Source organism: Sinohyriopsis cumingii, unplaced genomic scaffold (genome assembly GCF_028554795.1).
Source record: "Sinohyriopsis cumingii isolate HCF-2022 unplaced genomic scaffold, ASM2855479v2 utg000792l, whole genome shotgun sequence".
Lineage (NCBI taxonomy): Eukaryota > Metazoa > Mollusca > Bivalvia > Unionida > Unionidae > Sinohyriopsis > Sinohyriopsis cumingii.
Genome location: NW_028315931.1, coordinates 169,274 through 183,043, shown reverse-complemented (window position 1 = coordinate 183,043; position 13,770 = coordinate 169,274). Strand labels below are relative to the sequence as shown.

The following is a 13,770-nucleotide window of genomic DNA, read 5'->3' as shown; positions in this document are numbered from 1 at the left end:
TCGCCTTAGAAGGAATTGATCATTTTCGTCGTACATGCGTACAACGTTACCTAGGGTGAATAATTTGTTTCCTAGGTAAGCAACTAAACAAGCATGTACCTCGTCGTAGATCGCTTGCAGCGATATTCACTAAAAGCACGGTAAGCACGGGTATTTTATCCTGACTAATACTCACTCTCCTGTGGATTTAAGGCAAGTTCCGTTTCTAACTGACACACTGGTCTATGGCTCTTGTCAAGAAGTGAACGTTCTCCATTTGTGTTCTCCAGCCGTAGTGGTAACTGTTACATTTGTATTTTTTATTATATGTGAAGCGTATTCAGTTTTTAATGTCGTATCGTAAAATGATACGTTTACTACTACGCAGATTTCAAACGTTGTGAACATTTGAATTTCAAGGTGCTATTAGAGTTTATTTAGTAGCACGTTTCTATAGATATTAATTCCGAACCTATTATTATGACCAGTTTGGTATTATTGTAGCCTTTTAGGGCTGTCTGAAGCTATTTAGGGCTGTCTGTAGCTGTCTGTACTTATGTCTATACGTATGTCTGTGTGCATGGTGGGTCAATGAAGGGTCGTCGTGGTCAATACAAGTGTGCCAACCCAACTTATTACAACTGTCGGTGTGTATATGTGTGCGGGTATCTCCGGGTATCTATCTGGCAGTCGGTGTGTCGATATGGAAGATGATGTAACAATCAAGGCCATACGAAGCCGAAACCGCTGGTTTGCAAACTTGTGCGCATGGTGGATCCATGAAGGGGTTGTACGGGCAATTCAAGAGAGGGCCAACCCAAGAATTCGGGAGAGCTGTGTTGTTTGTCAGTGGACACATTTGAAAGTTTTACAAATATTTATGAATCATACGACTATACAAATGACTGAGTCATGTTTGTTTCAATTGGTTGTTGTTTCAATTGAGTACATTGGAGTCATTTAGATTACATGAGATTATTTGAATCTTTATTTTGATTACATTAGATTATGTGAATCTCACTTTCATTCCAGGAGATTATTTGAATCTCACTTACACTGGAAGCTTTATTTTGATTACACGTGGTTATGTGAATCTCACTTTCATTCCAGGAGATTATTTAAATCTCACTTTCATTAAAAACTGTTTCTTTTCATTCCATGAGATTATTTGAATCTCACTTTCATCACATAAGATTATTTGAATCTTAGTCATACATGAGAATACTTAAATCATTTTCGTTCCTATTTGTACATGTTTGGATACAGTATTTGAATGAAAAGTATGTTTGGAGCGTGAACGAATCACTGTATTTATAATATATATATATCCTTGGGAATTGTAGCAATAATATTTAGGGTTTAGCTTAATTTATAAGTGATATATGATACCTTTTGTAAATTTATTATACTATGATACATGTTGTGTGGTTTATAGACAATAGGCGTTATTTGTGGAAAATATTTACGATGATTTATTAGGTAATACGCAGATGTAAAAGGTGTCAAATAAAAGATTTTAATATCTCAAGAAGTACATTAGTCTATGTTTAACACTGCAAATGACCCCTGGCAACATTGATAAGAATCTAGAGGACTGGGAACTAGGTAAATCATATGCAATATACCAGTAACATATAGTCCATGTCTTTCTTGAAGTTATTATAATATAATACATTGCTAAATATGAAAAGTCATGTGAAAGGTTATAGAAGCTGATAATTAAAAAACCTAGAATATTGCAATATTCGTCCGATATTGCTGAAATAATGCAAACAGTGTACACGTCTGACTGTTCAAAATACTTTGGAATGCACATATGTTCTAGGGCAAGCAACTGAAATCAAAACTTTAGAACCATATATATAAAAAGATTAATAAAAAGTGATAAGCATATGATATTGTACCTTTACAATGGTATGTGTCGCAATTCATCGAAACAATAAGCTATTTTTGTGCTTTCACACTAGAGGCATACCAGAATGTATTCATATCCAGATAGAATCGATTTGAATTTTTTCGACGACCATAACGTTAGTAAACAAAGGTCAAAGTATGGTCATTAAAAGAGTTATCTCACAATCGAGATATGTTAAATCTTCCCTGCAAATTTTATTGCAGTGAAACATAAGATCTCAATGATAGGGAGATCACAAGTGAACCTCATGCAAATTCTAAGTCTTTCAATGGCCATCACTCTGTAGAAATATTAAAAATCTCATCATCATTAATGGATCTAAAAGTTTATTTAATAAAGTAACATAGCCAAGCATGTTGAAATCAAATATCAAATGTGAATGTCAGGTACCGCACAAGCTTATAAGGGCAACGTATCTAAGTTGACCTAGGGCCAAATGCCTGTAAAATATGCATAAATTGGACCATCGGCACAATGGTATGTACTGTGGTTAAGATAAAACTACACAGTAAATTTGAATGAAAGCCAACAAAAGTGCAAAAAGTGGAGTGTTCACATTCCATTAGTAATCCGATTCTGAAGTAGATCAAGAACATTAAATGTTGACAATGCAAGCTGCATACTCCTTATTGATCTCATCGGGGCTACTTCTGGATGAGACGAAGCTTTCTCACCCATGTGACAAAGAAATCTAGCTGTTTTGCTAATCTTACTTTTCTTATCACATTCTAGTCATTTTAGACCAGTTGTGTCAGTCAAGGTGTCCACAGAACTACTGTTAAAAAAGGAAACCCTTGTTGTCTTCTGCTGTGCCTGATGTAGTTGTTCAAAAATCAAACAACAACAAAAACGACAACAACAAATATATAACAAAAGCATAGTAACTTAAGGTAAATCCTTATTTTAGAGCACACCATACAAAAACATTTCGAGAGAGACAAAGACACACAGGCATACGAGGTCGGGCTTTTTTATTATGCTAGTTCGTTTCACACAGCATGGTCAATTTCATCATATTTCCAGGCCTAGCGCAGTACATTGTTAGGTCAGCGTCATTAAATTTCGCAAAAGCTACCTAACTAGGTTTAAATACTTCCTGTGAAACAATTCTATATTGTTTGCTACATTTAATGAGGCTTGCCTGAAAAATGACTGTGATACAAATAGGATAAAATTCTCAATGCTTCTTGAAATGAACTATGACAGAAAGCATTGCTCCATGCACAGATACTATATACCTATACACTTCATAGCCTCCGAACTCTCTTAAAAACTACCGAAAACTTAGAAACAGCCTAAAATGTGTTATGCCAAACATGCTTTATTCTAATTTTGTTAAGCATCTCCATTCTACCCCAGTTGAACCAAAAATGTACATACCATATTTAATGACAAATAATGCACTTACCAGCCAGAATGAATCATTTATCCGTCAACACATTAATCCGTCAGCAAATTTCACCATAGCACTTACCATATTTCCAAGACAGAAAAATAAATTTTCAAAAAATCCGAGAACTTGAAAGTTTAGCACATGTTACCCACTAGGGGCCGTATTTGGAGGGTCTTTTGTACACGGGGGTAATTTTACAATAAATATTGAGAACAATACAAGTATGTCACAAACAATTTTACCACCTGCGAAGAAAAGGAGAGTTATATACGATAGTGACACAGATCTCTAATTACCCATGACTAGTCTAAAGCAAGATGTTACTCTTCGTTATAGCTTGTACTAAGTATAGCTGCAACAGAGCTGAGTAGCCAGTATCGTTCCATTATTTACAATATAATCTTTCAAAATTGGAACTGATGAAACAATTTCTTGTAATACATATTAATTATTTATTGTCAATTTCACGTAACATCCATATATTAAATATGATAATACCTCATCACTATGCGACGTTTAATGTTGTTATTCTTCTTTGCTCACACGTAAAAACTATGTACTTCGGATGCAACGGTCACACCACAACGATCATTAACATATTTGTATTATCGAGCCACATGTAAACATTTTCACGCGAACTATATTACACTAGTGAAGAGTTCTTTTCACTTGAAAGGAAAATATTGGATAAGAAAAATAATCTAAGTTGGGGTTTGGACCGAGACAAAGAAATCCAGGTCGCGGGGTGACATTATATGCCTTTCTACTCGGCAAGCCTCGCGAGGAGACAAATAATGTAACCCCTTGACTGGAATTTCATTGCCTCGGTCCAAATCCAAAAATAGATCCTATATTTACAACATATATACTGTAAATAACATGACTAATGTTTCAGTACCTTTACAAGTATCAAGAGACTTAATTATTAGATATATTAGCGGAATTATATGATAAGATGATCAAGCATCAACAGTTTAAGAAATGTGTTCAGAATATGCCTGTAAATAAACTCGTCCAAACACTAGTTGAGATAAATCTTCAACACACATTTGGTTGAAATATAATTACTAAATGCTAGCCCAAGTGTTCACAAGGTAGTGCTTAAGCAATACATCTTCGGAATGATAAAGGGCCATAACTCGAAGAAATATGCAGAAAATATACTTATCATGTTGTAACGATAAAGAATCATAGTTTACTTGGTTCAGACCTAAAAATAACTGCGGCATGATAGATCCGAGGACAATATTTTGGAATGAAAATGTGTAACTAGCAAAATGTGTCTATGCACCGTTTCGTCAAAGGCAGCCCAAGTTTGATGGAAATACATATCATAGATAAAAAGTTATGTTATTGAGAAAAAAATTGTGCATGTCTATAGACATGCATACAAACAAAAGACAAGCAGTCATATGGTTTTAATAAATAATATACCCTTGGATTTACATGGTGTGGTAAATAAAAATCATGGGAAGTAAAAGACTGACTAATTTGAGAAAATCGGATACCATGGCTACATACCATTTTCGTGATCATCACCAACTTTGGTCCTATTTTTCTGTGCGCATGAAAACTGGGAAGAATTCTCAGGAAGAAAAGCACAAGATCTGTTGCCAAAACGGCACGAGCAGCTTCTAAAACAGCTGCTTGAGGACGGGTCATCAAAACAGCCGCTCCACTAATAAACAGCAAATTTGCGAGCATATTCAAGACATTCCACTCATCTGCTATGTAAAGTTGGACGCTTCTGCAGATAGACGATGCCGGTATTCTTAAAACCTGTTTGAAAAAGGCAAGTGGTTATCACAATTTTCAGATGGACTGTAAAACACGAATAAATATGCTCTTGCTTGGTGGTAATTATAATATCCCAACCAAACTTAAACTGACCTCACCTTTATATGTAATACGCAAACATACTCAGGGTGACAATTTTCAGCATGTTCATATTCGATTTTATAGGAAACACGTTTTTCTTTATTTTTTTTATAAAATGGTTTTAAAATTGCAAATTACAAATGAAAGAACATTCAATTTCTAAACTAAAATTCTTAGAGAATATATAGCTTCTACTTGAGAAGAGTATTGTTTATTTATTGTTCGGCCTTGTCCAATATTGAGGCGAAGAGTCCGATTATGACTTTTGTGATTCAACTATTTCTCATGTACTTGCAAACAACAAAAACATTGTTAATGTGTTAATTTCGGTCTTCAGTTTTGCCCATTTATGTAAAGGAGTATATGCGTTAAACAAATTTGCAATGTTTCAGAGTGCAAACGGGTTTAGATTTCAACGATACACAATTGATATGTTCGATATGCAATCGTATTTGGCCATAATTATACTTAAATTATCTTGTCTTCTCACCTAGTAAAGCATTGGAGTTTTAATGCAAAAGTCATTGGCATTGACATTTTTCGATACCCACCCTGGCCAGCCGGGGCGGCTGCATGAGTATTTCCGTTAGAAAGACCATTGTTTTCTATTTCACGATCATGATATAGCAAAACACAAATTATATTGCTAGTAATAGCATGCAGATCGAGTTAATGGCAGTTATTCTAAATGTTTTGTGTTACATTGTTTCTGCTCGTGTTTATTTTACTCATAATGGCTTCATTTTATGTTGTTTGTTTTAATTTAAACAAGCAATAATTATTTTTAATGATATATTTTTATTTGTTTGACAGGAGAGACTTGCAACAGTACCTATAATGTGAGGTACAGTGGCTTTAATTGCTATACTTCAACACAAATATAATTTCTTTCCTACCATTAAATCTGTAACTTTTGCTTTAACAAAACGATCGAATATGAATACATTGCAATTATATCGAATATCAACAATTTAAATATTGCCATATTTGTTTAGCTATTATTTCAAAGTACACATGTGTGGTGAGACATAGACCTATATCAGTATTTTGTACATGTTGTAGAACGTTGCAAAATCATACTGTGTGTCACTATTAGCATAGGCACAAAAGAGGACTGCCCAAATATATAATAGAGACGAATGGAAACATATATAATATTCATAGCATTTAATATGAGCGGTATGTTTTCTAATATGTTTTCAAGGTTGTGCTATATCAATCAACAAAAACGAATAATTCTCGATTTCACACAAAGCCAGTAGTGTTTAAGATATCATGGTATCTCTTTATTCCACTAGGGGCCCCGAGTGGCCGAGTGGTCTAAAGCGCTCTTCGTTACGGATCACTGCCATCTCACCTCTGTCTGCGGCGGTTCGAGTCTAGGATTCAGCCAATGTGGCTATGTGAGAAAGCTTGCCAGTAGCTTCTCGTGGGTCGGTGGTTCTTTCCGGGGTTTTCTCGGGTTCTTCCTCCACCATTAATACTGGCCGCCATGTATAGCCTATCGTGTGCTGAAAAATGGCGTTAAACCCCACAACAACAACAACAACAACATTATTCCACTAAAAAAAAGTAAAGACATATTTATTTAGGACGCTTATAAATCCATTAAGTAGGACAAAGGCTAATGTACGAAGAACAATTTTTTTTGAAATTCCCGATACAAATGACAGTGAAGGCGGTCATACAGAATGTCAGCTTTTAAGAAGCATATAGTGTCCCTCTAAAACAAAAATATGGAATTCTTTGTTAAGAAAAAAGCTAAAATAAATATAAATATGACAGTTTATTGGCATATCAATTTTCCTAAACTGCTATTCCAGATAGTTTGAAAAAAAAAAACCTGTTTCAAATGACACAATACATAACGCACATACTTCACTGAAACGTTTTGCACCAAGGATATGCACAGGGTAAATATTATGGCCTGATTGGCAGTACATTGAAATAATATGGTGCACATACATTATTTAGCGGTTGCAAGCACTGACAAGAGTCTTTGAAGCTTAAAAAAGCTAGCTATAATTCACTGTTTCTTTCATATAATAGTCTGACTTTCAGCATATCTAAATAATATATTTAAATTCCACATCTCTACAAGAAAAATTGTATATTAAAATAACAAGCTGTGCATGCATCTCAATATACAGATGAATAGTATTAATATTATAATCAATTATTCAATCAGCTACATTTTCGTTTCTTTCCATCTCCTGTGTTGCAGGACATTGGCTTTCCATGTGAAATTTGTGTCAAACTTTGCATAAAAACTACACATGTTTGAGATTTGAAGAATATGAATTTTTAGAGAACAAACAGTTACATTAGGGATCATTACTAAAACCCAAAATTATCTTTGGACATTGGAAAAGTTATCACATGCGTTAGAATTTGTACACAAATTAGACAGTGAAAAGAGAAAACGTTGTACGAGATCTTGAACAGGTCTTAGATATTGACCAAATATTAGCACTAGGATTGCCCTATTGTTATCAGATACGTTTGTGTTTGTGCTTGGTTTAACCGCTGTTAATAATATATTACCACTTACAATAGAGAATATTACTATACATAAAGCGCATAGCCGGTCTGTAATCGTCAATGAATGCATGTATACTATTCACAAAGTGGGTAATGTCCCCGTAAAAATAAATATTTGCCTATATATGTTCATTGGTGTAAACACGAAGCTATATATTTTATGCTTTCTTTTTAACTGGAACTCCAGACTACAGAGTATTTCCCTCTTACACAGATATTGCTGCTTGTATGCACTTTTTAAATCACATACTAAAAACATTACACAGGATATATATGGTAAAGTGCACAAACCTGTATGATCTCTCCAATGAGGAAGGAAGTTACCCACACAAAAAGAATAATTTCTAGTGCTGAAATCTTTGGCTCCAGCGTACTGATCACAAAGTAGATGTACAGGCTGAGAAAGGCTATGAAGAATTTCTGAAATGAGACATAATCTTGTTAATGTGTTTATTGCAAAGAGGTGCTTCTCGCCTTTACTTAAAATCTCAGAGCTACTATATATTCCTTTCATGTTGGCTTTTTATTCTGCATTCAGCAAACTACAAAATAAAAGTGTCACAATTGATTGTATTCGATTTATAAAAAACTGAAATGAATGTCGTTTATAATGAAGGAACTATACGCAAAGTCGGACGTTATAATAACAGTCTCATTGCAATAGTATCATCTTTCATATGGTTTTAAACGTGGGTACCACTTTCATGAAATAAGATCTTAGTGTGGATGTGTTCAAGTAATAAAACGGTTCATGGAAACAGATATTGATAATTGAAAAGTGCCTTCTTCCGTTTCAAATGTGTGTATCTACCTGCATCAAAACACACACATGCAAAAGCAAATATATAAAGTGTCCGTAATTATGAAAGTTCTGACAAGAATTAATTTCAACTCACAGTAACAATTAGTTTTATGTAATTTCTTTAAACTTATTTTCCCAAAACGTTTTGAAAATCGATCATTTCAATATGATAAGGGAATATACTTTATTTAGATCTATAATATTAAAGAACTACAAAAGAGCTCGAGTATAGCATAAAGGACGTTCATAATAGAACGTTATGGCATAGACTAAAATTCGTTTGAATTTTAATTGTAATGATTCTCTGCATATACAGATGCAATTTTATCAATATGCCTCATTAGGTATGACATGAAATCAAATGCTTTCTAAACCAATTTTCGACACGGTCATCTGAATAATAATAATAATAATAATAATAATAATAATAATAATAATAATGATAATAATAGTAATAATAATAATAATAATAATAATAATAATAATAATAATGATAATAATAATAATAATAATAATAATAATAATAGTAACAATAATATTAACCCGTTGATTTACAGAGGTTTGACAAGATTTATTGCATGGAACTATTCCTCATTTTGTCTATAATATATGCATATTTGCATGCATATTCGTAGTAATTAGTGGCACAAAGAATACATAAAGGCAAATATCATTATTAATTCGTTCATTAGAAAACAAAAATGCCCTCCCAAACAATTCACAACCTCATACTTGAAAAGAAAGATAAATAAAATTTAAAATGCGCTAAATTTATATAAGTGATTTATTTATTTAAGTTGGTTATTTAACGTTGTACGAGAACATGTTCCATTTAGTAATATTGTGTATATACAGTAATTAAATAGAGAGGTAACAAGTAGTTGGTTTGAAAATGTATACTTTAAGTTATACTATCAAACATGTTTGACTATATTGTCCATTGAATAGGTTCGTAGTTAAATGCATTTATAGTCACACTTTCTCTAATTTGTTTTGGTATACTTTTCAATATTTGTGGCATAAAATATTGAAAATGCATTTAGTATTCTTTATTAGGTTTAAAAATGGAACGATAGCTGAAACTAATCTTAAACTGGATGTGTCGCATTGCTAGAAATAGTTCCTTGCAATGTAATTCTACAGTGTATTTAAATCATTGCGCATAAGGCTAGTTTTCTTAAAATAGAATGTGTTCACTTACCATTTTACTGCATTTTTCATGTTTTGGATTATCGTAGAAGGGCCTGCGCATTATTTTGCATCAGGAATAATTTGCAGATATTCTTGTCAGAGTAAAGAAAAGTGATCACAAATATGTAACCACCATTTCCATGACAACAAGCAGAATAGTCTTTAGAACATTGTTATTTTTTGCAGATATAAATTATTGTAAGTGGAACAAAGCAATTCGTTTGAGTTAAGCCCAGTCATAGAGGAGAAAATTTGTTGACATATCATTGTGTTCAATAATAATGATTAAACCATCACTGTTCCAGATCATTTGCAAGTGTGTAATCAGCGGAAACGTATCATTGAAGTCAGATTTTACTCAATGTACAAAACGTAAAACACATTTATTTAGGTAATCAGAACAGTATACAAGTATGGTTTAGTTTTTTTATAAGAAAAGGTCGTAAAGGATCCGTGATGTAGGAGACGATGACTTTTTCAAAATTATGCAACACTAAAATAAAATAAAATGGAACAATTTTCACTTTGTCATTAGCATCAGCGTAGATGTGGTCACGTTTGAGATTTGCGTACGCTGTAGACATAATATCTACATTAGTCATTATGGAGTATATGACATTCCTCAAAACTGCAGCACTACCCAGGATGGTTGGCACTCCATTACAGCAATCCAGATGCAAAAAGTTAATCTTCTGTTCTGGGAATAACACTACAATATCTTAAGTGAATTCTGAGCAACAGTCGGATCCAGTTGTACAAGAATTACCCTTATAACCACGAATTATAGTTGTATTACGCTTAGCTTCTCTCAGATAATGAGATTAACCAAGACTGCATTAAATAAAGAAAATACAAAATAGTCCACTGTCAATTGGACGTTAAATACAGAATTTTCTTATTCGTTTATATAATTTCTCTGCGGATCTACAATTTGAATGTATGAAAGGACGTATTAAGTTGACGCGGTCTAATGCTCTAACCCCAATGAGCTATCAACAAATTTTCTTTGAGTACCCAAAAACCCACCAGCACTGCCTCAGGATATGGCAAGTATTGACTGGGGGTATTGCTATGATATAACATAAACTCTCTTGTCATCATAATTTGATCAAATTGCATGTACTGCATCAAACGTCGCACACCGGATGATCATTTAGATCAAAGAGATATACTTTTACTTGCCAATGCTTTAACTTTATGCATTAGACTAGTTATGGTAGACATTCCATCTACATGTCATAAAATATACTTTGGAAACATTTTTTGGCAACCTTTTATACTGACATGAATTTATGGGCCCCCACTTATCTAATGGATATAACGTTAGATTATAACGTGTGAAAACTATTTTTTCTCCCTCATTCTTTGGGATCTTTCCTTTGACCTATGGTCTGCAAAATCGATAGGATGCGCTTTTATGTAGGGGGCACACAGTTCATAAAATGTACGTGTTTTGTGGCACAGGTCCAATCAATCTCCAAAATAATGGTTATTATGCACTGAATGCTAGACATCTACAACATTGCGCCAAGTGGCAGCAAACATAAAAATGCCTAGGAAGTACTTCATTATTTCATTAAGCTCTGGTGACATTTCCATGGACCTACGTTGACGTTTGGTCAAATTATATTTTAATGAACTTAATGCCAAAACCAGGGAATATCATAATAATATTAATATTAACAAAATGATGTAGCAAAATGGTAACTTAATTAGTTTCATGAACTTATCTAACTTGCGCTCTTCTATTGTCTATAGTAAATACAGTATAAATAGCGTAATCTGATACGAATTATTGACTTCGAATAAAAGTTATTGAATTATTCTCATCTGAAAATCAATCAACGTTTAGACATATAAGAATAAGCACAATTCAGAACATAAATATATTAAATTTAATGTTTTGAAAATACAATCAGTGAAAAAGAAAAGCAGCAGATATCTATATTACTCTGAACTGTCCGAATATCTTATCTGCATTCATGATTTACTCATCTACCACGATGAGTAGCTTAACAACGTGAAAAACTACGTACCTCAGAAATGGAAGATTTGACAAAGAAAGTACTAGAATATTCATGAACAACTTTATACTTTGCAAACACACATGTTAGCACTTTAACAAAAATTGTGTTTAGTTTAAATTACGATGAAGATATACATAACACTGTCCGAGAAGTTTTTGAAAACAAATAAAGCAATGTGGCCACGTATTTTGAAATTATTTGTTACTTTTAGCGTACAAACGGTTCCCTCTGAGTAGGTCGGCGTAGGGATAATATTCACAAATTGGAAAGTAAATTTCCAGATAGCAGATTCGCTTCTTTAGCAGCTTAGGTGCAGAGTGCAAGGACCTACATAATTTCTTAATATTTTTAACAGAGAGCATCTGCATGCAAATATTAATAAGGTTGTGAAAGCACTACAAAGCAGCTATAATAAATATATGCAATGCGCCTTCCTGTCATATTATAAAAAGTGAGCAATGGAGGCAGGACCAGTGGAGGTATAGTGATTAGCGTGCCGAGCACGTGACGAAAAGGTTGCAGGCTCGAAAATAATTGTCTTGATGCTAAATAATATATTGCAGATTTTGTGTATGTGCCTAATACAGTATGATGCTGATGTTTAAATGCGTCGTTTCAAGTATTAAATTGCATAACAATGTACACGCGTACAGTCTGGATAATAAATTGCACATTGGATATTTGAAACTTACAACATTATACATAAATATAATGATGGGTGCGTTATAGAAAGTTGTGACTTTCTCCCATGCTGTGAGGACTCTCTTGCCATTTGTTGTTCTATTTGAATTGCCATTTGCTTGGTGCATGTTTTCATTTGCTGCATTTGTATCTGGTTTGTAATTCACTTGCTCGGATGTGCCATTTATCAAGTTGTTTGGATCTACTTTGCTGAAATAAAGAAAAACATTTGTAAGGGTTTTCGAACACTTCGTCTATATTTTAAAATTTTGAATGATGGATACCTATTTTGCAATGTTATATCATTCTTGTGTATTTATAACACTATATGCGATTGTTAGAGAGCATGGAGACTTTGTCAATCCCAAATGCACGCACCCAATATTGCCTGTCTGATCTGAAACATTGCTCATATTGTAAAACCATAATTTCTTGTACAGACATCATATTTAACATTCACCACAAACTTTGAGATGCAAACCTAAGATTGTATGTTCTTCATATTGATCTCACACATTTTTCATAAATGTTCTATAAATGGCGCCTGTTAATCTTGTCGTGTCACAAACTCTTGCCGGCGACATTGCCATTGGGTTTATTGTAACATTGACATTGAGTAGGTGGCCATGACCATGCTAGAAAATGTCAAATTAAAATTTCATTACAAGATCTCCACAGGTTCAAAAGTTAAACAAGGTCATATATAAAGATCATATAATTAAATTGTCCCATTGACCTTGACCTTAAGGCAGATAATATATCATAAGAACTTCAAACAGTCTGCTCCTGATGAATTTATGTCATATATTAATCTCATATTTCTTGCAAATATGTTTGGTCAGCACAAGTATGTATAAATGTCCATGAATGTTGAATTTATTTGTGAACTGATCGTATAAACCTATCCTGAGTAATAATGGGAATAAGACATTCTCTTTCTTTATATATTTTTACAGTTCCTCCATATACATTCAATATTTTAAAAACATAACAGGTCTGGTCAAAATGTTAGACGTCATAGTTGACTGATTACTGATAATCTCAGCTAACGTGATAGAAGATCAGCATGTGGATCTGGCCTGTATCATATTCAACCAAAATCATTAAAAAAAGCATATTTAATACGTTTATCATACTCTTTTATAATTACATTCGTTCAAATCAGACTAGCAAATGCAAGATCACATAATGAATATGCACAGGTTTCATTCATAAACAAATAAAGCATTATGTACGCGTTTCTCTTGTGTTAGTATATCTGTTACATCTTTGTATTCAAAATGTAATTTATATAATTTACAAATATTAATGTCTGGAATTGAGTTTTAACTAGGAAAGTTTTATAATGACCATCTCTGATATA

At 33.2% G+C, this 13,770-nt stretch overlaps 1 protein-coding gene across 1 annotated transcript in view; it reads right to left on the bottom strand.

The window, feature by feature from the left end:
• Nucleotides 1-13,770, bottom strand: part of LOC149773236 (transient receptor potential cation channel subfamily M member-like 2) — a 110,050-nt gene that overhangs the window by 42,292 nt on the left and 53,988 nt on the right. The window contains exons 9-11 of the mRNA XM_089946573.1: nucleotides 12,419-12,617; nucleotides 7,998-8,126; nucleotides 4,809-5,066 (exon numbers count right to left, since the gene is read on the bottom strand). Coding sequence (XP_089802699.1) covers nucleotides 4,809-5,066; nucleotides 7,998-8,126; nucleotides 12,419-12,617 — 586 coding nt within the window. The remainder of the gene's footprint in view (nucleotides 1-4,808; nucleotides 5,067-7,997; nucleotides 8,127-12,418; nucleotides 12,618-13,770) is intronic.